The 22,504-nt window shown below is 38.1% G+C and overlaps 1 protein-coding gene across 1 annotated transcript in view; it reads right to left on the bottom strand.

The window, feature by feature from the left end:
* Window positions 1–22,504, bottom strand: part of RASGRF2 (Ras protein specific guanine nucleotide releasing factor 2) — a 493,174-nt gene that overhangs the window by 252,702 nt on the left and 217,968 nt on the right. The window contains exon 13 of the mRNA XM_007943466.2: window positions 3,479–3,561. Within this exon, the coding sequence (XP_007941657.1) occupies window positions 3,479–3,561 (83 nt within the window). The remainder of the gene's footprint in view (window positions 1–3,478; window positions 3,562–22,504) is intronic.

Here is a 22,504-nt window from a genome sequence, read left to right as displayed (position 1 = left end):
TGAGACAGCCACCACTCTGTTAGCTCTCTAACCTTGTACATCCTGAGTATCACATCTGGCAGTCACTACTTAAATGTTTTATGTTGAACCTGAAATTCTTGATAGGCTTTTGTCCTACATGAAGGCATAATTAGCATATAGAAAATACAACTGTCCTATGCTATGAGTCAACATCACCAGTTGTCTGTCAGTTTGCCATAATGTGGTGGTTGTGTGTTGTTGTGATGCTGGAAGCTATGCCACTGGTGATTTCAAATACCAGCAGAGTCACCCATGGTGGAGAGGTTTCAGCAGAGCTTGTGAACTAAGACACACCAGCAAAAAGGACATGGATTCACTATGGAAAAACTGGCCACTGAAAACCTTATATATAGCAGTGAAACACTGTCTGATATAGTGCTGGAAGATGACTCCTCAGGTTGGAAGTCACTAAAAATACAACTGGGGGAGAGCTGGTCCTCAAAGTACCATCAGCCTTAATGATATGGATGGAGTAAAGCTTTCTGGACCTTCATTTCCTGCTGTGGCAAAAATGAGAGGAAAAATCTGCAAATATCCATTAATGTGGACATGGAATGTATGAAGTATGAATCTAGAAAAATTGGAAGTTGTCAAAAAAAGGAAATGGAATGCATAAAGATCAATATCCTAGGTATTAGTGAGTTAAAATGGACTGCTATTGGCCATTTTGAATCAGACAATCAAATGGTCTACTATGCTGGGAATGACAAGTTGAAGACGAATGGTGTCACCTTCATCATCAAAAAGAACATTTCAAGATCTATCCTGAAGTGCAATGCTATCAGTGATTGGATAATGGCCATATACCTACAAGGAAGAACAGTTAAAACTACTATTATTCAAATTTTCACACCAACCACTAAAGTTAAAGATAAAGAAACTACTTTTTTTTTTTTAATCAACTTCTGCAGGCTGAAACTGACCAAACATACAATCAAGAGGTATTGATAATTACTGTGATTGGAATGTAAAAGTTGGAAACAAAGAAAAAACATCAGTAGTTGGAAAATGTGGTCGTGATGATAGAAATGATGCCAGAGATCTCATGACAGAATTCTGCAAGACCAATGAGTTACTCATTGCAAATGCCTTATTCAACAACATAAACAGCAAATATAAATGTGCACCATGTTAGATGGAATGAAATCAATTATATTTGTGGAAGGAGACAATGGAGAAGCTCAACATCATCAGTCAAACCAAGGCCAAGGGCTGACTGTGGAACAGACTATCAATTGCTCATATGCAAGTTTAAGTTGAAGCTGAAGAAAATTAAAACAAGTCCATGAAAACTGATGTATGACCATGATTATATTGCACCTGAATTTAGAGACCATCAGAAGAACAGATTTGATGCATTGAACACCAATGACCAAAGACCAGACAAGTTGTAAGATGACATCAAGGACATACATGAAGAAAACAAAAAGTCACTGAAAAGACAGGAAATAAAGAAAAGACCAAAAAGGATGTCAAGAGAGATTATGAAATTTGCTCTTGGACGGAGAGTAGCTAAGAAGCAAATGGAAGAAATAATGAAGTAAAAGAGCTGAACAGAAGATTTCAAAGGGCAGCTCAAGAAGACAAAGTAAAGCATTGTAATGAAATGTGCAAAGACCTTAAGTTTAAAAATCAAGAGGGAAGACACACTCAACATTACTGAACCTACAATAACTAAATAAAAAAATTCAAGCCTCGAGTTGCAATATTGAAGGAATCTATGGGCAAAATATTGAACGATTCAGGAGGCATCAAAAGAAGATGGAAAGAATACACAGAGTCACTGTACCAAAAAGAATTGGTCAAGATTCAACCATTTCATTGCATATGATCAAGAACAGATGGTACTGAATGAAGGAAGAGATCCAAGCTGCACTGAAGGCATTAGTGTACAAGGCTGCAGGAATTGAAAGGATACCCACTGAGATGTTTCATATTTGTGCCCATTACAAAGAAAGGTGATCCAACAGAATGTGGAAATTATTGAACAATATCATTAATATCACATACAAGTAAAATTTTGCTGAAAATAATTCAAAAACTTTTGCAGCAATACCTAGACAGGGAATTGCCAGAAATTCAAGCAGAAGAGGACATGGAATGAGGAATACCACTACTGATGTCAGAAGGATCTTAGCTGAATTCAAAGAATACCAGAAAGATATTTACCAGTGTTTTATTGATTATGCAAAGTTAAAGGTATCTGACTACATGAATTATAACAAATGATGGATAACATTTTGAAGAATAGGAATTCAGAACACTTACCTGTATTCATGAAGAACCTATAAATGGATAAAGAGGCAGCTATTCAAACAAAACAAGCAAGGCATGTTTTAAATCAGGAAAGGTGTGCATCAGGGTTGTATCCTTTCACCATATTTATTCAATGTATATGCTGAGTAAATATTCTGAGAAACTGGATTATATGAAGAAGAACATGGCATCAGGATTAGAGGAAGACTCATTAACAACCTGCGATATAGAGATGATGCAGCCTTGCTTGCTGAAAGTGAAGAAGACTTGAAACAATTCCTGATGAAGATCAAAGACTATAGCTTTCATTATGGATTACACCTCAACATAAAGAAAACAAAAATCCTCACAACTAGACCAATAAGAAACATCATGGTAAATGGAGAAATGATTGAACTTGTCAAGGATTTCATTTTTCTTGGATCCACAATCAGTGCACATGGAAAGAGCAGTCAAGAAATCAAACAACATATTGCATGGGACAAATCTACTCCAAAAGACCTCTTTAAAGTGTTAAAGAGCAAAGATGTTACATTGAAGACTAAGGTGTATCTGCCACAAACCATAATATTTTCAATTACCCCATATGCATGTGAGAGTTGGACAATGAATAAGGAAGACCACGGAAGAATTGATGCATTTAAATTACGGTGTTGGCAAAGAATATTTAATATACCATGGACTGCCAGAAGAACAAACAAATCTGTCTTGGAAGATGTACAGCAGGAATGCTCCTTTAAAGCAAAAATGGACAGGCTTCATCTCTCATACTATGATCATGTTATAAGGAGGGGACAGTCCTTGGAGAAAGATACCGTGATTGGTAAAGTAGAGAGTCAGCAAAAAAGGAGAAGAGCCTTAGTGAGATCGAGTGACAGTGGCTGCACCAATGGACTCAAGCACAGCAATGAGTGTAATGATGGAGCAAGACAGGGCCATATTTCATTCTGTTGTGCATCGGGTTGCTATGAGTCAAAACCAACTTGATGACATCTAACAATAACAACAACAAGAGTCAACAAAGTAAACTGTGAATATGAAAATCCATGTAGATAGCTTTATTATTTGTAATGGTATGACATGAATTATTCACATCATGGTCAAAAAACATATTCTAAATGAGAAACAGAATCCCACTCAGTTTTGTACATGTTATAATTTGATCTTGATTACATGTAAGCAAAAGAATTATCATACTCACTTAATCATATGTGGCACAGAAACTTTGGAATTTTCTTCAAACACTATAGTCATTAAACCGTTACACCGTATATTGTCCACACACTGTGAAAATGAAAGGAGATAACAAGTACCCATGTGAAAACCTCGTCTTATATTCCAAGAGTGTTTTATATTCACAAAGATAATAAAATGTCTCACTTGTGTGCAACCATAAGCAAAAAGCAAAACACCTACTAGTAGACATTACACATGATAAACAGATTCGATATTCAGCAGATCTCTGTCTCTTGGCCCCATGTCCTGGTGTCTGCTGATAAGTGCCTAAAGGCATCTCTCTCTGCCAGGAAGCCTCCAACCAAAGGCACTCAGTAGTAGCTCCATGGTTTGGCAAATCTTGCTCCACCAATTGCCTGGAGACACCCAACTTCACCAGCAAACCTCCAGTCCAAAGGTGTTCACCTTTCTTGCTCCGTGGGCTGGGAAGCCCACCGTGCTGTCTCCTGCCAATCTCCATGTTCAGCTGCCTCTGCTGACACTGCTTCTTATCATCTCTCAGGTGTCAGAGCTCTTGCTCTGTTTCCTGGGTCTAGAAGGTCCCAGCACAGGTCCAAAGGATGTGTTCTGCTCCCAGCTCTTCATTCTTTGTGCAATGAGATTCTTCCTTCCCTGCTCACTCTATCTCTTTTTATCTCTTATAAGATAAAAGGTGCAACTCAAGCAATGATGTGAATTCAGTAAGGTGATAAAGGGTGGTGACTTGAGTCATACCCTCTGTTGATGTTGATGTTATGTGCGGTGGAGTCAGACCGACTCATAGTGACCCCTCCTTGGGTTTCCGAGGAAGTATCACTCCTGAAGTAGATTGCCCAACCTTCCTTCCAAGGAGTGGCTGGTGGGTTTGAACCGCCAGCCTTCTGGTTAGCAGTCAAGCGCCTTAGGCACTACGCTACCAGAGCTCCCTTGAGTCATACCCTCTAGTAAGGTAGTAACTCAACATACATCCACCCTAATCCTGTCTCATTCACATAACAGATAACTAACTCCCAAACACGACCATAACCACAAATGTTGTTGTTGTTGTTGTTGTTATGTGCCGTCGAGTCAGCCCTGACTCATAGTGACCCCTCCTTGGGTTTCCGAGGCAGTATCACTACGGAAGTAGGATTGCCCAACCTTCCTTCCGAGGAGTGGCTGGTGGGTTTGAACCGCCAGCCGTCTGGTTAGCAGTCAAGTGCCTTAGCATGCTGGCGGAATGCCAACCAATCCAGGCGGTCCCGAGGGAGCGCGGGGAGGGAAGGATCGAGGCAGCAGAAGGCCTTGAGTTTAACTCTTTCCTGCCCCTACTGGAATGGGACGGTAGAGAATTTCTAAGGCGATTTATAACCCATCACAAAAAGGAGGACTATGACTAGAAGGGACATATTAAGTAATTAACTGTGCCACACTTTTTCTAATGTTCTTCTGTCAATAAGTTCCCTCTTTTTTACTGGTTTCTTTAGCAGTTTCTACTGGCATTAGGTTGATTTGGTGGGGCTGCAGGGTGTAATGTGTCCTGTTTATGGTACACATAAAGCCCTATATCATCTTTTTCTCTTTTGCTTCCAAAAGGAGAATCCAAGAAACTCCCCTAATTTTCTGTCTTCTTTCTTTATACTGCTTATCAATTTAAGACTTCCTTTTGTAACTACTTTGAGTTAGAGAAGAATTTATTTTTAATTATATGTATTCCCTTTGAATAAAATAGAAAAATGGTTTCTAACTGTTTCATGGTTAAAGAATATAAGTTATGATTTATCAGTTTTTGATAGCTACTGAACTTTGTTTTATGGCTTAATAAATGGACATTTTAAAAATAAAAGTTCTCCATGTGCATAAAAAGACTGTATTCTCTAGCTGACTGTATCATGATCTAATTCAAATTTCTTAATTGGATTACTAAAATTTTCTATATCTTAACTTTTGTCTGCTTTATCCATCAGTTTTTTGAAAGAGAAATATAAAAATCTAACTAAACATAAATTTATATTTGTAATTCTGTCCACTTCCACCTATATGTTTTGAATTATGTGATTAGGTGCTTACAAAAGGAAGACTGTATCTTCCTTTTATGATTCAGTATGGATTACACCTCAACCAAGAGAAAACAAAAATTTTCACAACAATAGCAACATCATGATAAACAGAGAGAAGATTGACATTGTCAAGGATTTCATTTCACTTGGATCCACGCTCAATGCCCATGGAAGCAGCAGTCAAGAAATCAAACAATACATTGCGCTGGGAAAATCTATTGCAAAAGACCTCTTTAAACTATTAAAAAGCACCTGACCTAAGCCATGGTATTTTCAATCACCTCATACGAATGCAAAAGATGGACAGTTAATAATAAAAATGGAAGAAGAATTGATACATTTCAATTATGGTGTTGATGAAGAATATTGAACATACCATGACTGTCAGAAGAATGAACAAACATATGTGTCTTGGGAGGAGTACAGCCAGAATACTTAAAAGTGAAAACGGCAAGACTTCATCTCAGGTATTTTGGTTCATTTATCATGAGAGAACAATCTCCAGAGAAGGATGTAATTTTTGGTAAAGGAGAGGGTAAGTGAAAAGGGGAAGACCCTCAACAAGATGACTGGACACACTGGCTACAACATCAAGCACAGCAACAATTATGAAGGTGGCACAAGACTGGGCATTGTTTCATTCTGTTGTATATAAGATCACGATGAGTTGGAACTGACTTGAGGATACCTAACAATAACAACAATGATACTGTCTTTTCCTTAAAAAAAATATTTTTCTAACATAAATATTGGTATATTGGCTTTCCTTTTGGTTACAGTTAGCCTAGGTATTTTCGTTCCCTTCACTTTCTACCTAAAACACAAAGTTTTAGGTGCATGTCTTATAAGTAGCACATAGCTGTTTTGTTTTTGTTATTAATGCAACGTGAGAATTTCTTGTCCTTACAGATGTATTGGTGCTATTGATTTAAGAGGGCCTGGTGGCACAACGGATCTCTGGTGGAGCAGAGCTAAGTGTTCAGCTGTTAATCAAAATGTCAGCAGTTTAAACCCACCAGCTCAGCTGCTCCATGGGAGACAGATGTGACAGATTCCAAGAAGATTTACAGCCTTGGAAACTCTATGGGGCAGTTCTACTCTGTCCTGTTGGGTCGCTATCAGTCGGAATCAACTCATCAGCAATGAGGAGTTTTTTTGTTTTGTTTTTTTGGTTCAAGTGGTGCAATGGTTAAATGCTCAGCTGCTTAAAGGTTGGTGGTTTGAAAGCACCAGCTGCCCCATGCGAGAAAGATGTGGCAGATCCTATACAGTTGCTATGAGTTGGAATCACCCAGTTTGTTTTTTGTCTGTCTGTTTGTTGGTGGTGCAGTGAGTAAGCACTTGGCTGCTAATTGTAATGTCAGTGGTTCAACCTCACAGCTGCTCTGCAGGAAAAATATGTGACAGTGTACTTCCATAAAGATTACAGCCTTGGAATTCCTATGGAGCAGTTCTACCCTCTTCTATGTGTCTCTATGAGTTGGAATCAATTCCACGTCAATGGGTATTGATATATTTGAATTTTGCTTTCAACATCTTAAGTGCTTTCTCTTATTCTTTGCTTTTTGTCTCCATTGTTGACTACTACTGAATTGACAGTGTGTCCTAAAACCAAAAACAAACCAGTTACCACTGATTCTGACTCGTGGCCATCCCACACATTATATAGAGAACTGCACACCTCAGTGTACCCTTTGCTCCCCCTTCTCCCTCTACTAATTTTGTTGGTTGATGCTAATCTGATTTTTTTCTTTAATTTTTCTATGTTTTAATAGATTTGAGTATATGCAGATTGGAATTCAGTATATTTCTTCAATATAAAGATTCACATCACTCTTTAGTTTTGAAAATTCTTACCCATTTTGTCTTTGAAGACTGTATTTCTTTATTTTCTCAAATCTCTCTTTCTGGAATCCTTTTAGATATATGATGAATCTTCCTACTCTATTCTTTATATGTGTGAATCAATCTGTTATAATTGCCATCTCTTTATCGCTGCTGTAGCCTAGGTAATTTTCTCAGATATATACCTATTATCTGGTTATTATCTTCTCCTCAGTTGTGTTTTTTTCCACTATCTTTAATGAATTTCCATGAATTTGTAATTGTGATGGGTCTAGTTGCTTTTTTTATGTTCTATTTTTGGTTCTTTGACAAGATTTCCTGGTCCTTTTTCAGGTCATCCACTATTTCCTTATAATTTCTATTTTCTTTTCTTAAAAGAAGCTTTATTAATACATTTTTAAACTTTTTATTGTGATTTGAGTAAAAGATTACAGAGCAAACTGGTTTTCTATTCAGCAACTCATACACATTTTGATTCCTGACATCAGTTGCAATCTCCATAATTTAACAGCACTCTTCCCACTTCCTCCTTGTGTTTACTGTTTCCATTTGTCCTTCCTTCCTATCTTTTCCTGCATTATGAGCTTTGTTTTGGGGCAAATGCTGCCTTTCTGATATCATATGGTTGGTTGTTCTACAGAGTAGGTGCCTCCCTTAAGTTACTATTCACCTTATAGGTCTGTCTATTGTTTGGCTGAAAGTTGAGCCATGGGGGTTATTATCAGGTTTGAAGGATGTCTAAAGGCCATAGGCTCAGTGTTTCCACCAGTCTCTATCAGACCAATTAGCCTGGGTTCTTTTTTTTTTTTTTTTTAATGATTTTGACTTTTGTTCTACATTTTTCTCCCACTCTACCCAGGACTTCCCACTGTGATTCCTCTCAAAGAGGTTGGCAGTGATAGCCAGGCACCATCTAGTTCTGGTCTTAGAGTTGTAAAGCCTGGGGTTCATGTGGTCTTTGATTTTCTTCACTCTTTGCTCCAGACGAGGACAAATCAATAGCTGCAGTTTATTAATATTTTAAGCATTTTTTTCTTTGTCTTTTCCAGACTGTCATTCTACTATCTGAAGTTCTTGCAGTTATATTCTTGCAATGAATTCTACTTTTCATTATGTTGGCTGACTCTCTCTCTCATAGTAGATCATTTACTCATAAGGCTGATCATTTTTGCTTGTGGGCACATTTTCAGTTAGCCTGGGTTGTAGAAGTGATGGCAATGCAGCAGTTTTATGTTTTCCTCTACCAAGTATTCTAAGGATTTCAATAGTCAAAGAACTCTCTTTATAATAACTTTCAAGTTTTTAATTTCATGCTCTGTGCATATTATAAATGTGAATTTCAAATTCGTAGGCCAGAGAGGCATTCATTTTTAATAAGGAGATTTATAAAAATCCAGAACCCAAGACAATGACAAATTTCCTTACTGCTTTCCTGGGACAGTGAGTAGGGTTTTTAAGTTCTTTGAGGGGGCAGACTTCCAATAGGCAGGCTTTAAGCAGGGCTCCCCATTCCTGTAATGGACCCAAGACTAGACTACCTCCCCTGTCTCTCTCTCTTTCTTTTAAATATACTTATGATATTTAAAAATGATAAAGTAAAAGAGCTGCTCAAAAGATATCAAAGGGCACCTCAAGAAGACAAAGTATTATAATGAAATGTGCAAAGACCTGGAGTTGGAAAATCAAGGGGAAGACACAAGCTGAAAGAACTGAAGTAAATTTCAAGCTGCAAGTTGCAATAATGGATTCTATAGGTAAAATACTGAATGTTGCAGGAAGCATCAAAAAGAAGATGGAAGGAATATACAGAATCATTGTACAAAAAAAAAATTGGTTGACATTCAACAATTTCAGGAGGTAGCATATGATCAAGAACTGATAGCACTGAGGGAAGAAATCTAAGCAGCACTGAGGTTATTAGCAAAAAACAAGACTCCAGGAATTAAGGGAATACCCATTGAGATGTTTTAATAAATGGATGCAGCATTGAAGGCACTGACTTGTTTATGCCAAGAAATGTGGAAGGCAGCTACCGGGCCAACTGACTGGAAGAGATTCATATTCGTGCTCTTTCCAAAGAAAGGCCATCCAAAAGAATGTGGAAATTTTCGAAGAATATCATTAATATCACACGCAAGTAAAATTTTGCTGAAGATAATTTAAAAATGGTTGCAGCAGTACATTGATAGGGAACTGCCAGAAATTGAAGCCAGATTTAGAAGCGGGCATGGATGTGGGATATCATTGCTGATGTCAGATGGATCTTGGCTGAAAGCAAAGACTACTACAAAGATGTTTACCTGTGTTTTATTGACAATGCAAAGACCTTTGACTGGGTAGATTGTGGAAAATTACAGATAATACTGCAAAGAACGGGAATTCCAGAACACTTATTTGTGCTCATGAGGAACCTGTACATAGACCATGAGGCTGTCATTCTAACAGAACAAGGGAATATTACGTGGTTTAAAATTAGGAAACGTGTGTCAGGGTTATATCCTTTCAACATAATTATTCAAACTGTATGCCCAGCAAATAATCCAAGAAGCTGGACTATGTGAAAAAGAACATGGCATCAGGATTGGAGGAAGACTCCTTAACAGTGATATGCAGACAACACAACCTTGCTTGCTGAAAGTGAAGAAGACTTGAAGCACTTGTTGATCAAGATCAGAGACTTCAGACTTCAGTATGGATTACACTTCAACATAAAGAAAACAAAAATCCTCAAAAATGGACCAATAAGCAACATCACAATAAACGGGGAAAAGATTAAAGTTGTTAAAGATTTCATTTTATTTGGATCCACAATCAATGCCCATGGAAGCAGCAGTCAAGAAATCAAGCAACATATTGCACTGGGTAAACATTCTGCAAAAGACCTCTTTAAAATGTTAAAGATATCACTTTGAAGACTAAGGTGTATCTGACCCAAACCATGGTATTTTCAATAGTCCCAAATGCATGTGAGAGCTGACAATGAACAAGGAAGACCACAGAAGAGCTGATGCATTTGAATTGTAGTGTAGACAAAGAATATTGAATAGATCATGGACTGCCAGAAGAATGAAGAAATTTGTCTTGAAGAAGTACAACTGGAACTGCTCCTTTGAAGCAAAAATGGCCAGACTTCGCCCCTTGTACTTTGGTCACGCTGTCAGAAGGGACCAATCCCTGGAGAAGGATATCATGCTTGGTAAAGAGTCAGTGAAAAAGGAGAAGACCCTCAACAAGATGGATTATACACAGTAGCTGTAATGATGAGCTCAAGCACAGCAACGATTCTGAGGATGGTGTAGGACTGAGCAATGTGTTGTTCTGTTGTACATGGGGTTGCTACGAGTTGGACCCAATTTGAAAGTACCTAACAACATATAGGGCCTATATCCAATCTTCAGCTTATCAACTTTCTTCTCTGGCTTTGGAAATTTCCCTTTCTATACAAAGATTACCTATGTATTAAACTATTTTTTTTATTATACTGATTCTAAGTATTGAAAATTTCTAGTTTATGACTAGAGGGAATCTAAATTAGCTCAGCCTTCCACACTGCTAGAATTGGAATCTGAGATAAATGTTTTAGATGCAAAAGAAATATTTATGAGACCATTTTTGTACATCTTATTATCCAGTGTCAGATCTTACTCATAAATCTTCCTGATTCATTATGTGAGGCATTAAAGTTATTTCCAATAGAAAGAAATAGGAAAATTTCACTTACACTCAAGTTTCAATAGAACAAACTATACATGCAACCTAGGCCATAGCTCAAAATTCTATATAAATTTAAAGTCATATTTTAATTGTGTAAAATATTTCTGATCACTAGAACATAATCTTTAATAAACCTATGGGATGGATGGATGGATGGAAAGATGGATGGATGGGTGAATGGATGGAAATTACCCACACACATACATAAGGCACTCTGGTGGTGCAGTGCCTAAGACATCTGACTGCTAACCAGAAGGTTGGCAGTTCAAACTCACCACCCGCTTCACAAAAGGAAGACTAAGCAATCTACTTCCATAAAGATTTACCACCTCAGAAATCCAATGGGAGTTGCTATGAGTCAGAATCGACTCAATGGCAGTGGGTTTAGTTTATGTGTGTGTCTCTATGTGTGTGTGTATCATATTATGGTATATTTATAATATATGTGTGTTTTTTTTTAAAATGGATTCCTATTATCTTAAGAGCCCCATAAACAGTCTTCAATAACAACAGGAGTCTGGACAAACAGGGATCCTATGGTCCTTGGGTCCACCAACTCTAATTCAAGCAGACTATTCTACTTTTATCTGACCTGTGTTTGGAACTTTCAGTAATGTTGCACAGAAGAAAGAGTTCTACTCTGGAAAAACAGGTTAGCAAACTATAATAGAATTGTATGACTGAGTGAGTACATGGACATTATCTATAATGGAAGGTATGATATCTACCCATGATTAATTATATAAGCACATATTTTGGTTGCAGTGGGGAGAAGTGACTGAGCCTTGTTAACTGAATACAGTTCACTCAGTTAAGAAGAAAATAGCAGGCATCACATACCTTTAAAGACACAGAATGTATGTGAATTACAACACAACTTGAAATTAATAGGTAAAAGAAAGCAGACTCCGAGGCCACAGATTTTCATTCTAGTTCAGTCGGTAATAAGTGGAGGGTAGGGCCTGGGCCTATGCATGTTGATAAAAGCACCAAGGGACTATTGTGATGCAGCCCATCTTCTGAAAAGTGTTGGGAATGACTTTTCTAGTAGGAGTTTTTGAGGGTCTTGATCTCAAATCTGTTTACAGATTGGTGCTCTACCATATTTTTTACCTTCTCAATATTTCTCAAGTACTGGGAAGAAAGGTTAGATTCAATTTTTTTTCTTTTAACTCACCTTTTTATGTGAGAGCAAAAAATTCCCTATTAATTTCAGAGAAGCTATTTTAGGAAGAAAGCACATCCAGTGTGCTACAAATGTGTCTACATAAGGTCTGTATTTTGACACTACTGCCCAAACCAAGAAGCTCAGGGGTGAATTATAATTCTGCATTTTAGTTAATACCCATAATTACAGAGAAATCTGCTCAATAAACCATTATGTGTGGCAGTGAGACAAGCATAAATGAATGCACTATACTAAATGCATGATCAAATTTTCAGCCTCAAAATTTCCCCTATAAATAGCTGAAAGAGGGGAAGAATTACAGGTCAAGAATTATTGGTCACTTGCACGTTTTCTTGGAGTTGCCACCAGTTAATTATGGCCTTACTGGTGTAACTTAAGGTGCAATTGATTATTAAAGCGATTCTTGCTTCTAAAAATTACACTTTCAGCGAGAGAGGCCTGAACAAATCTAAAAGTCTTAAATCTTCTTAGAGTTACTTATGTGAAACTGGATTGTATCAATACTTAGGAATCACTCTATTACCTTAAATAAGAGTTATATGTGATTAATATAACAAGGTATGGTAGCTTAATAATGTGGCTTCAAATTAAGCCACAAATCATTAAAACAGCAAAGTAAAGAGTGACAAAAAAATTAAAAGGAAAAACAAAGGAGAACGTGGTCAAAATATGAATTGAAAGAAAATGTTCATTACCTATTCTATAAGCATAGTTCTATTTCCAATTGTCCTAGGAATTTCCCAGGGGCTTTGAAATTTCCCTTAAGATGAGTTTGGAGAAATCAAAAAATCTGTCAGGGGGTCCTGTTACCAGCATGAGGTTTATTAAGAATAGGATGAATAAACAAAATCAAGAAAGAGGGAGCGAGAGAGAGAGAGAGTTTTCAAAGTAATAGATAAAAGGTACACACAGGCTTACACAACTTGTTAGAAGCTTCTTTTGATCCAGCAGGTGGCCAGGCTGGAATGGATTGAGAATATCTGCAAAAACCCACCCATCTTTTGGGAATATTTATACCTGAGTCTGGGGGATTGAAGACGGGGTCTATGTGACCAAGACTGGAAGGCTATGTGATCGGTTTCCAGTCTTAGTGGTGCCCAGGCCACTCAGGAGCGGGTCCCGGGCAGTGCTTTTGGAATCACCTACACTTGCTTTGATAAAGTACTGCCAGTTTAGGGCTTTAATTGTCAGTAGCTAGCTAAAGAACTGGTTAAACCCTAACTGGGAGAAGGTGATAGAAACGTGACAGGGAGGGAGAGGAGAACGGCTAGCAGTTTCTTACAAGCACAGCTAAAGGAGATAGGGTTTGGAATGATTTTTTGGGTTGTTGGAGTCACTGACCCCACACCAATGAATAAATATCCATCTGGTAAAAATCAACAAGAATGAGAAGTACTAGAGATATGTTAATATCATTGATAGTTATAAAAATGTATATTGGAACCATTAGAAGGCAGTACAGTTGACCCTTGAACAACACAGGTTCAAAACTCATGAGTCCACTTCTATGTGGATTTTTTTCAAGATATGGATCATGGAGAAATTTAAGATCTAAAAGACACCACACTAGAGGAATTACCAAGGAGATGACTTGATGGAGATGAGTGCTTTCTCAACCAGTGACAGATGATGAGGAAGAAGTCATAGAAGAAGCATTGGCAGAAAATAAATTGACATTAGACTATCTGGGAGAAGGGTTCTGATTATTTGACTTCTGGTATAACTTGGACCCTCTATGACACAGGCAGTGAAACTAAAGCAAATAGTGGAAGAAGGATTGGTACCATGTAGAGACATTTTTAGAGAAATGAAAAAGTAAAAGTCAGACAGAAATTACAATGTGTTTCTGTTAAGTTACACCAAGTGTGCCTGCCTCACCTGCCTCCCCTTCTACCTCCTCCACCTCTTTCACCTTTGCCATCCCTGAGACAGCACTACCAACCTCTCTTCTTTCTCATCAGCCTACTCAATGTGAAGACAATGAGGATGAAGACCTTTATGATGATCCACCTCCACTTAATGAATGCTAAATAATCATCATGCCACACAGTTAATCCAGCTAATAAATTTATCTGTTGTATATGTGTGTGTGTGTCCTCATGTAAAAATCTAATAATTGTAAGGCAAGAACCGTGTTAATTGACTGTCTATGTTATTGGTAAGGCTTCTGGTCAACAGTAGGCTATTAGTTAAGGTCTGGTGAGTCAGAAGTTATGTGTGAATTTTCAACTGCATGCAGGTCAGCACCCTAACCCCACGTTGTCCAAAGGTCAATTGTACTTCTCTCCATTAACACGAAAGTGTGATAAGTATGACAAAAGTCAACATTGGCAGGACTCAGAAGAGTTACATAGATGGTTTCTTGATAATGTTGTGAAATGATGAGTTACCTATTTCCTGATGGAATTTTGGCAGTCTGTGCAAGGATCAGGAAAGAAATCAGGCCCTAACCAGGAGTCAGAGGAACCATCCTTTTACCCATCAGGGAATATATACCAATGGGGGATTTTGAAAAGGAAGAAAAAAACTCCCTGTACAAAGATGTTCAGCCCCACATTATATATTAATGCTAAAACTTTGAAACAGCCCATATGCCCAGGTACTCGAAAAGAGCTATAAAGTGGTAAGTTAATATGATAGAATATGTATTGCTATTAGAAGAAACAATATGTCATGAGACAAAGTGTACGTGAACTGCTGTATGGAAAGTGAATTTGCTCTGTAAATTTTCACCCAAACCACAATTAAAAAAAAAAAAAACCCATGATGAACAAAATACGAAAATTTTCAATAGACAGGATCTGACCTGAAAAAAGAAAAAAGAAGAAGAAACAATATGAAGAGTTTCTAGAAATATAGAAGAAAGTAAATGACGCAAAAACCAAAAATGACACATATATACATTGAAAGCAAAACTGTAAAATATTCCTGTGTAAACAGCAGGATGTTGAAATTAGAAAAAAAAATGATTCTTTAGGGCCAAAAATCCATTGCAATCAAGCTGATTCTGACTCATGGAAACCGTATAGGATAGAATAGAACTGGACACCCACTGCCACATCTTTCTCCCACAGAGCAGCTGGTGGGTTCAAATGCTGACCTTTTGGTTAGCAGTCAAATGCTTAACCACTGTTTCACCAGGCCTCCTTTTCTTTAGGGTAGACAATCTCTAATTGTGCAAAAGTGACCTATGGAGCTGGTTAAACCTGGGGGTTTTAGAATCACACCTGAGATGCAAGTTTAGCCATGTGCATTTAAAAAAGAAAAAAAAGAAAGAACCCTCAGGTAATTCCAATATAGGTTATCAGAGGAAAGAAAATACTTTGGTAAACATTTATTTAGTGAGCTGGACATTAGGAATATTTTTAATTGCTTTTTGTGTTCATATTTTTACATATAGATAATAGTACATTTCTAAGCATCCAGCAGGATGCTATTAATAATGAATATGTCCAGAGCATATTTAGGAGACTGACAAAGATCTTTTTCAGTGTCTCAAATTCCATGAATGTATGTACATAGCACATAACAACCCCCCACAAAATGAAAATGCTTTAAGCAGAGGACAAAGCCAGCTGAGATGTAGGTTGCTGGGCAGCAGGTTAGGCTCAATCAGTAGTAACTCTGCCCCTACCATTCTTCCCTCAAACTCATACATCAGCAAAATAAACTCTCCAAGATTGCTCACTATCTTATTCAGCCTTTAGAACAGTCAACACATAATCAGTCCCTCCTACAGTCTCTCCCTCTTGGCTTCCAGAACACCAAACCCTCCAGCCTGGCCTAATGCCTCTATGCTATTCTTGCTCTTCTCCCTGGACCCTCACTCATCCGTCGCCCTCTTCTTGTTTTTATCTATGCTTTCTCCATTATCTCAACAGTCATATAAATGACATGGAGCCTCCCACCCAGACCTCTTTCCTAAATCCTAGACTTCTATGTCCCACTGCCTACTTAACAGTTCTACTCAGATGTCTAACAGACTTGAGATACATCTGATTCAGTATATCTAAACTTCTTACTTTCATCCCCCAAATCTCTTTGCCCAGTAGATGTCCTCATCTCAACTAATGACAACTCCAATCTTACAGGTGCTTAAGTCAAAAACTTTGGAGTCCTTAACTCTTCTTTGTCTCTCACATCCTGTATCTAATCCATTACAAAATTCTGTTGGCTCTGCTTTCAAAATCAATCCAAGGTTAGCTGATCTGAACCTTCATCATTTCTCGCCTCAAATACAGCAACAACCTTCTATCTTGCCTAGCTGCTTTCCCTCTTGCTCTCCACTCAGTCTATTCTCAATGTAGCAGTCAAAGTAATCCTTCTAACAGTGAAGTTGGGTCATGAAAATCCTTTGTTCAGTAATTTTTTATCAGACTCAGAATTAATAGCCAAAGTCCTTTCAGTGTCTTAGGATGCCCCCCTGATCTGGCACCTGTTACCTCCACAACTTCCTCTTTTCTGCTCTCCCTCTTGTACATCCCACTTCAGCTACCCCAGCTCTCATGTTGTTCCTCAAAATATGCAGCATCCTCCTGCTTCAGTCTCTTTGCAGTGCAACGGCTCTTCCCTCTGTTTGGAATGACTTTTTCCTCATCAAATAGCCACACTGTATCTCCTCATCTACCATAAGTCATTCTCTAAATGACTCCTTCAGAAGGAGGTGACCACCATTTTAAAATTGTGCCCACCCATACCTACCTCCAGTATCCTGATCATTCTTTTTTTTTTTTTTAAATTGTGATTTGGTTGAAAGTTTGCAGAGCAAATTCACTTTCCATACAACAGCTCACATACACGTTCTCTCATGACATTGACTATAATTTCCCACAATGCAACAGTTCCCCTCCCACTTCCTCCCCATAGTTACCTCTTCCTTGTGTCCTTCCCTCCATGCACTCCTGCCCCCTGAGCTGTCTCCCTGTGCATACACATCCTTTTCATGTTTTATCTCTCCAAGGAGTGTATCTACCTAATGTAAATGTTCAGCTCATATACCTGTCTTTTGTTGGGTGGGAAACCACAGGAGTGGATTCAACTGCAGACCTGAAGGGCAGCTAAGGGGCCATAGTCTCAGTGGTTCCATCAGGCTCTATCAGACCAGCAAACCTGGTCTTCTTCCTTTTTTTTTCCAAATGATTTTGAGTTTTGTTCCAAATTGTTCTCCCACTCTATCCAGGATCTGCTACATAGACTCCTCTCTGAGTGGTTGACAGTGGTAGCCGGGCACCATCTAGTTCTTCTGGTCTCATAGTCATATAGGCTGAGGATCGCATGGGGTACCAGTCACTTGGACTAATTGTTTCCATGAAGCTTTGGTTTTCTTCATTCTTCTTTGCTCTGGATGAGGAGAGACTTGTCGTTGAATCTGGATGGCCGCTTGCAAGCTTTTAAGATCTCAGTCACTACTTGCCAAGGTAGGAGGTGGAACAATGTTTTGTGTAGTATGTTATGCCAATTGAGCTTGATGTCCTCTGTGACTATGGTGCCGAGCCCAAAGGTCCAACCACTCATTCACTCTGAGTAGCTGGCTCTGGCCAAGAAGTGACTACAAGCTTGTTCCTTGTCAGCTCTACAACATACCTGGGAATTCTTAAAGAACATACCAATTCACTTGTAGAAACATTGCCAACCCTATACATGGTCTTGGGTACACTCCTTGCTCCATAGACATACCTAATAGTTCAGCCTGTCCACCCATCTATCCACCCATATAACCATGTTTGCCTTCACTGACAATGCAGTACTATATGTGCAAAAAGGTTTATCTTTGTCGTCTGTACCTCCCATGCACCTCTCTCTGTTTTCCTCTTCCTCAATGCCATCGTGTTGATAATGCATATTTGGTACATTGCCTTTCTCTTCACCCAAATCAATACTTGTCTCTACCTATCTAACAGTGTTCCCTCCCTTCCCCTCCCACCTCCAGTAACTAACAAAGAAAATTTCCTTCCATAGATAAACCTTTCCTTGACTTTTTACAATAACGCACTAATACAATATTTGTCCTTCTGTGACTGACTTATTTCACTCAGCATAATGTCCTCCAAGTTTATCTGCATTATGCGGTGTTTTGCAGATTCTATGTTATTCTTTAGGCTTGCATAGCATTCCATTGTGTTTGTACCATAGTTTGGTTATCCATTCTTCAGTTGATGGACACTTAGGTTGTTTCTATCTTTTGGCTATTGTAAACAGTGCTGTGATGAACATGGGTGTGCATATATCTGTTCTTGTCCTGGTTCTCACTTCTTTAGGATATATACCTAGTAATGGAATGGCTGGGTCAAATGGTATTTCTAATTCCAACTTTTTAAGGAATCACCATACTGCCTTCCACAGTGATTATACCATTTTACAGTCCCACAAGCAGTGTATGAGAATACAAATTTCTCTGCATCCTCACCAGCATTTGTTATTTTCTGTCTCGTTGAACTTTGCTGCTAGTGCTGGAGCAAGATGGTATCTCATTGTTGTTTTGATCTGAATCTCTCTAATGGCTAAAGATTGTGGGCATTTCTTCATATGTTTGTTGGCCACCTGAATATCCTCTTTGGTGAAGTATCTATTCATGTCTTTTGCCCATTTTTAAATTGGATTGTTTGTCTTTTTGTTATTGAGGTGTTGGAGTGTTCTATAAATTCTAGAGATAAATCCCTTGTCAGATATGTCATTGCCAAATATTTTTTCCCAATCTGTAGGTTCTCTTTGGACTCTTTTGGAGAAGCCTTTGGAAGCACATAAAAATTTAATTTTTAGGAGGTCCCCTTCATTTAGCTTCTCTAAGGCACTTGATTGCTAACCAGAAGGCTGGCGGTTCAAACCTATCAGCCACTCCTCGGAAGGAAGATGGGGTAATCTACTTCCATAGTGATACTGCCTCGGAAACTCAAGGAAGGGTCGCTATGAGTCGGGTCCAACTTGACGGCACATAACAACAACAACAACTCTGCTGTTTGTGTATTTTGGGTTATGCTTGATAGTCTATTTATGCCATATATCAGGGCCCCTAAATTTGCCCCTAGTTTTTCCTTGAGGAACTCTATAGTTTTAGGTTTCACATTTAAGTCTTTGATCCATCTGGAGTTAGTTTTTGTGTGTGGTGTAAGGTACAGATCTTGTTTTATTTTTCTGCAAATGGATCTCCAGTTTTGCCAGTACCATTTATTAAACAAAGATTCTTTGCCCCATTAAATGGATTTAGCCCTTTGTCAAAGATCAGCTGACCACAGGTTGATGGATCTATTTCTAGGTTCTCAATTCTATTCCATTAGTCTATGTGTCTTTCATTATACCAATACCAGACAGTTTTGACTACTGTGGATGTATAGTAGGTTTTGAGATCCGGCCTACTTTGTTCTTCTTCTTCAATAGTGCTTTGCTTATCTGAGGTCTCTTTCCTTTCCATATAAAGTTATTGGTTTTTTCATACCCTTAAAGAATGTTGATGGGATCTGAATTGAGATTGCATTCAATGTATAGATTGCTTTGGGTAGAATTGACATTTTCATGATGTTCAATCTTCCTGTCAATGAGCCTGGTATGTTCTTCCATTTACGTAGATCTCTTATGGTTTCTTGAAGTAGTTTTTTATAGTTTTCTTTATAGAGGTCTTTTGTGTCCCTGGTAAGACTTATTCCCAAGTATTTTATTCTTTTGGTAGCTATTGTAAATGGTATTGATTTCCTTATTTCTTTTTCAGGAGTCTCCTTGCTAGTGTAGAGGAATCCAACTGATTTTTTGGATGTTGATCTTGTATCCTGACATGATGCTAAATCTCTCAATTAGTTCTAGTAGTATCCTGATCATTCTTACCCCTGCCTTTTAGCATAAAATAATATTATCTGTCTTTCCCACCTAGAAAGTAAACTATACAAGGTCAAGGAATGTTTTGCTGTTCTTACCTTTTTTTGCTAATGCTCTGTTACAAGGAGCTCTGGTGGTGCAGTGCCTAAGGCATAGACTGCTAACCAGAAGGCTGGTGGTTCAAACCCACCAGCTGCTCCACAGAAAGAAAATGGAGTAATCTACTTCGGTAAAAATTTACTGTTTCAGAAACCTAATAGGGATTGCTATGAATTGGAATCAACTTGATGGCAGTGGATTTGGTTTATGTCACAAGAGCCTAATAGAATGCCTCAAACAGAGTATTTCTGTATAATAAATACTTTTGCTGAATGAGTAAAACTACAAGTTTCCAGATCACACATGTCAAGCCTCTATTGCACATAATAATTTCATGTAATGATATCATCATCATTCAAAACGATTCAATTTTCTCTTAGCTCTTTTCTCTTATTCAGTTGCAGATATAAACCTAAAACCCACTGCCATCGAGTCGTTTCTGATTCATAGTGACCCTATAAGACAGAGTAGAACTGATCCACAGGGTTCCCAAGGCTGTACATCTTTTCAGAAGCAGACTGTCTCATCTTTCTCCTATGGAGTGGCTGACTGGTTCAAACCTTGGACCTTCTGGTTAGCAGCAGAATGCCTTAACCACTGTGCTAGCAGAACTCCTCCAAATTGAAGATATAATATAGTACAATTTTTTTCTAAGCGAAATGTTAGACATACCAACTTAGAGAAGCAAGCAGGGACTTGGCACTGCTGCCTCATGGTGTAGTCTAAGTAGAGAGACTCACATGTATGCTTGAGGCAGGTGAAGCACTGGGTACCTTTCTTTAAAGGACAAGGCGTAGAACCATTCAGGAATCCCAGGAATCTTTCTCTTTTTAGCAATGCCTTACCAAGCACACTAAAGAAGGTCACCTAAACCTTTTATCAACTCTGTGTCTTAAAGGTCCAGTTACATCACAAGGTAGAAGATGGAAGCAACTGGAGAAAAACCTTTGCCTACTTCTATTCTCCCCACATATGTTGGCTTCACAGCACCTGTAAAACTTTACTGCATTAAGTTGTCATCTTCCTTTTCTTCCCTACTAGCTTGTCTGTCTCTTTGAAAGCAGGGACTATCACTGTATCCTTGGTGCCTACATGATACCTGGCAGCACAGGGGGATGCCTCAATAAATGTTTGTCACATCTATAAACTATCCACAGTTTCATGAGGTAAGATATGTATCACAAATAGTTAATTAAAATCTCACTTCATACATCATAGAGCTAATGAAAGTGTTAATAAATTACTTCAAAGATGCACCTATATAATGGACTGGAAGACCATATTTTCATTCCTTTGCCAGCCAAGAGAAGTGACTTCACTCATAGCTATTTATTCACCACCTAAGAATTATTCTTATTTCTCTAGCCTTCTTCATCATATTTATTCACTGATGGTGAATTCACTATTCAACATAAAACCATATTTTAAGGCATATGTGTATGTAAGTAAGATTTCAGCAATAGCCTTTCCTGTAGAGGCTGTTTAGAGTGGTAAAGAAGACTGGGTTATGTCTGAGTCCTAATAATTACCCAGCTGTGCAATGCTGGACAACCTCCTAAACCTCAGGCTTTTCACCTGCGAAATAGGACTAATATTATTTTTCTCTGTTTATCTTCAGAACATTGTCATAAGGGTCAAATGAGAGAAGGTTAGCAAACCATCCTCAACATATAAAAATAACCATTGTTACCATTCATTCTTTCTCTATTTTTCTCTGGGTTCTCTGTCACTTAGAAAAAATTCAAGCATCTAAAGAATTTTTTACCTAAATCTTATATATAAACTATAAATTACTTTCAGAAGAAAGAAAACAATGAAATTTAGAGTATATGTCTTGTTTGCTTGTTCCAATCTTCCTTACCAACTTCAAAGATAATGATCAAGCTTTCTTTGAACATTTTTTTTTTCACACAGCATCACTTTTCTCCTCTGCTAGCTACTGAAGCCAAAATTCATGAAAAGCTTAAATTTAAGAATGTCCAAGTGCAAGCATAACCAGTTTTGACATATATTCAAATCACATCATTGCCTAAATACAGGAAGCAACTCTATAGGTGGGTATGCTGATCAAGAAAGTGTAAGGAAATCTGTTTGCTAATGTTTTTTCTATACAAACTACAGGAAGTTTTTTTTTTTTTTTTTTTAATTGTGATTTGGGTGAAAGTTTACAGAGTAAATTCACTTTCCATACAGCAGTTCACACACACTTTGTCTCATGACATTGACTACAATTTACCCCAATGCAACAGCTCCTGTCCTATCTCCTCCTGACAGTTACCTCTTCCCTGTGTCCATCCCTCCATGCACTCCTGCTCCCTAC

The sequence above is a fragment of the Orycteropus afer genome, unplaced genomic scaffold, assembly GCF_000298275.1.
Source record: "Orycteropus afer afer isolate SDZICR_OR568_19922 unplaced genomic scaffold, OryAfe1.0 scaffold00107, whole genome shotgun sequence".
Lineage (NCBI taxonomy): Eukaryota > Metazoa > Chordata > Mammalia > Tubulidentata > Orycteropodidae > Orycteropus > Orycteropus afer.
This window is presented reverse-complemented; position numbering and strand designations above follow the sequence as displayed.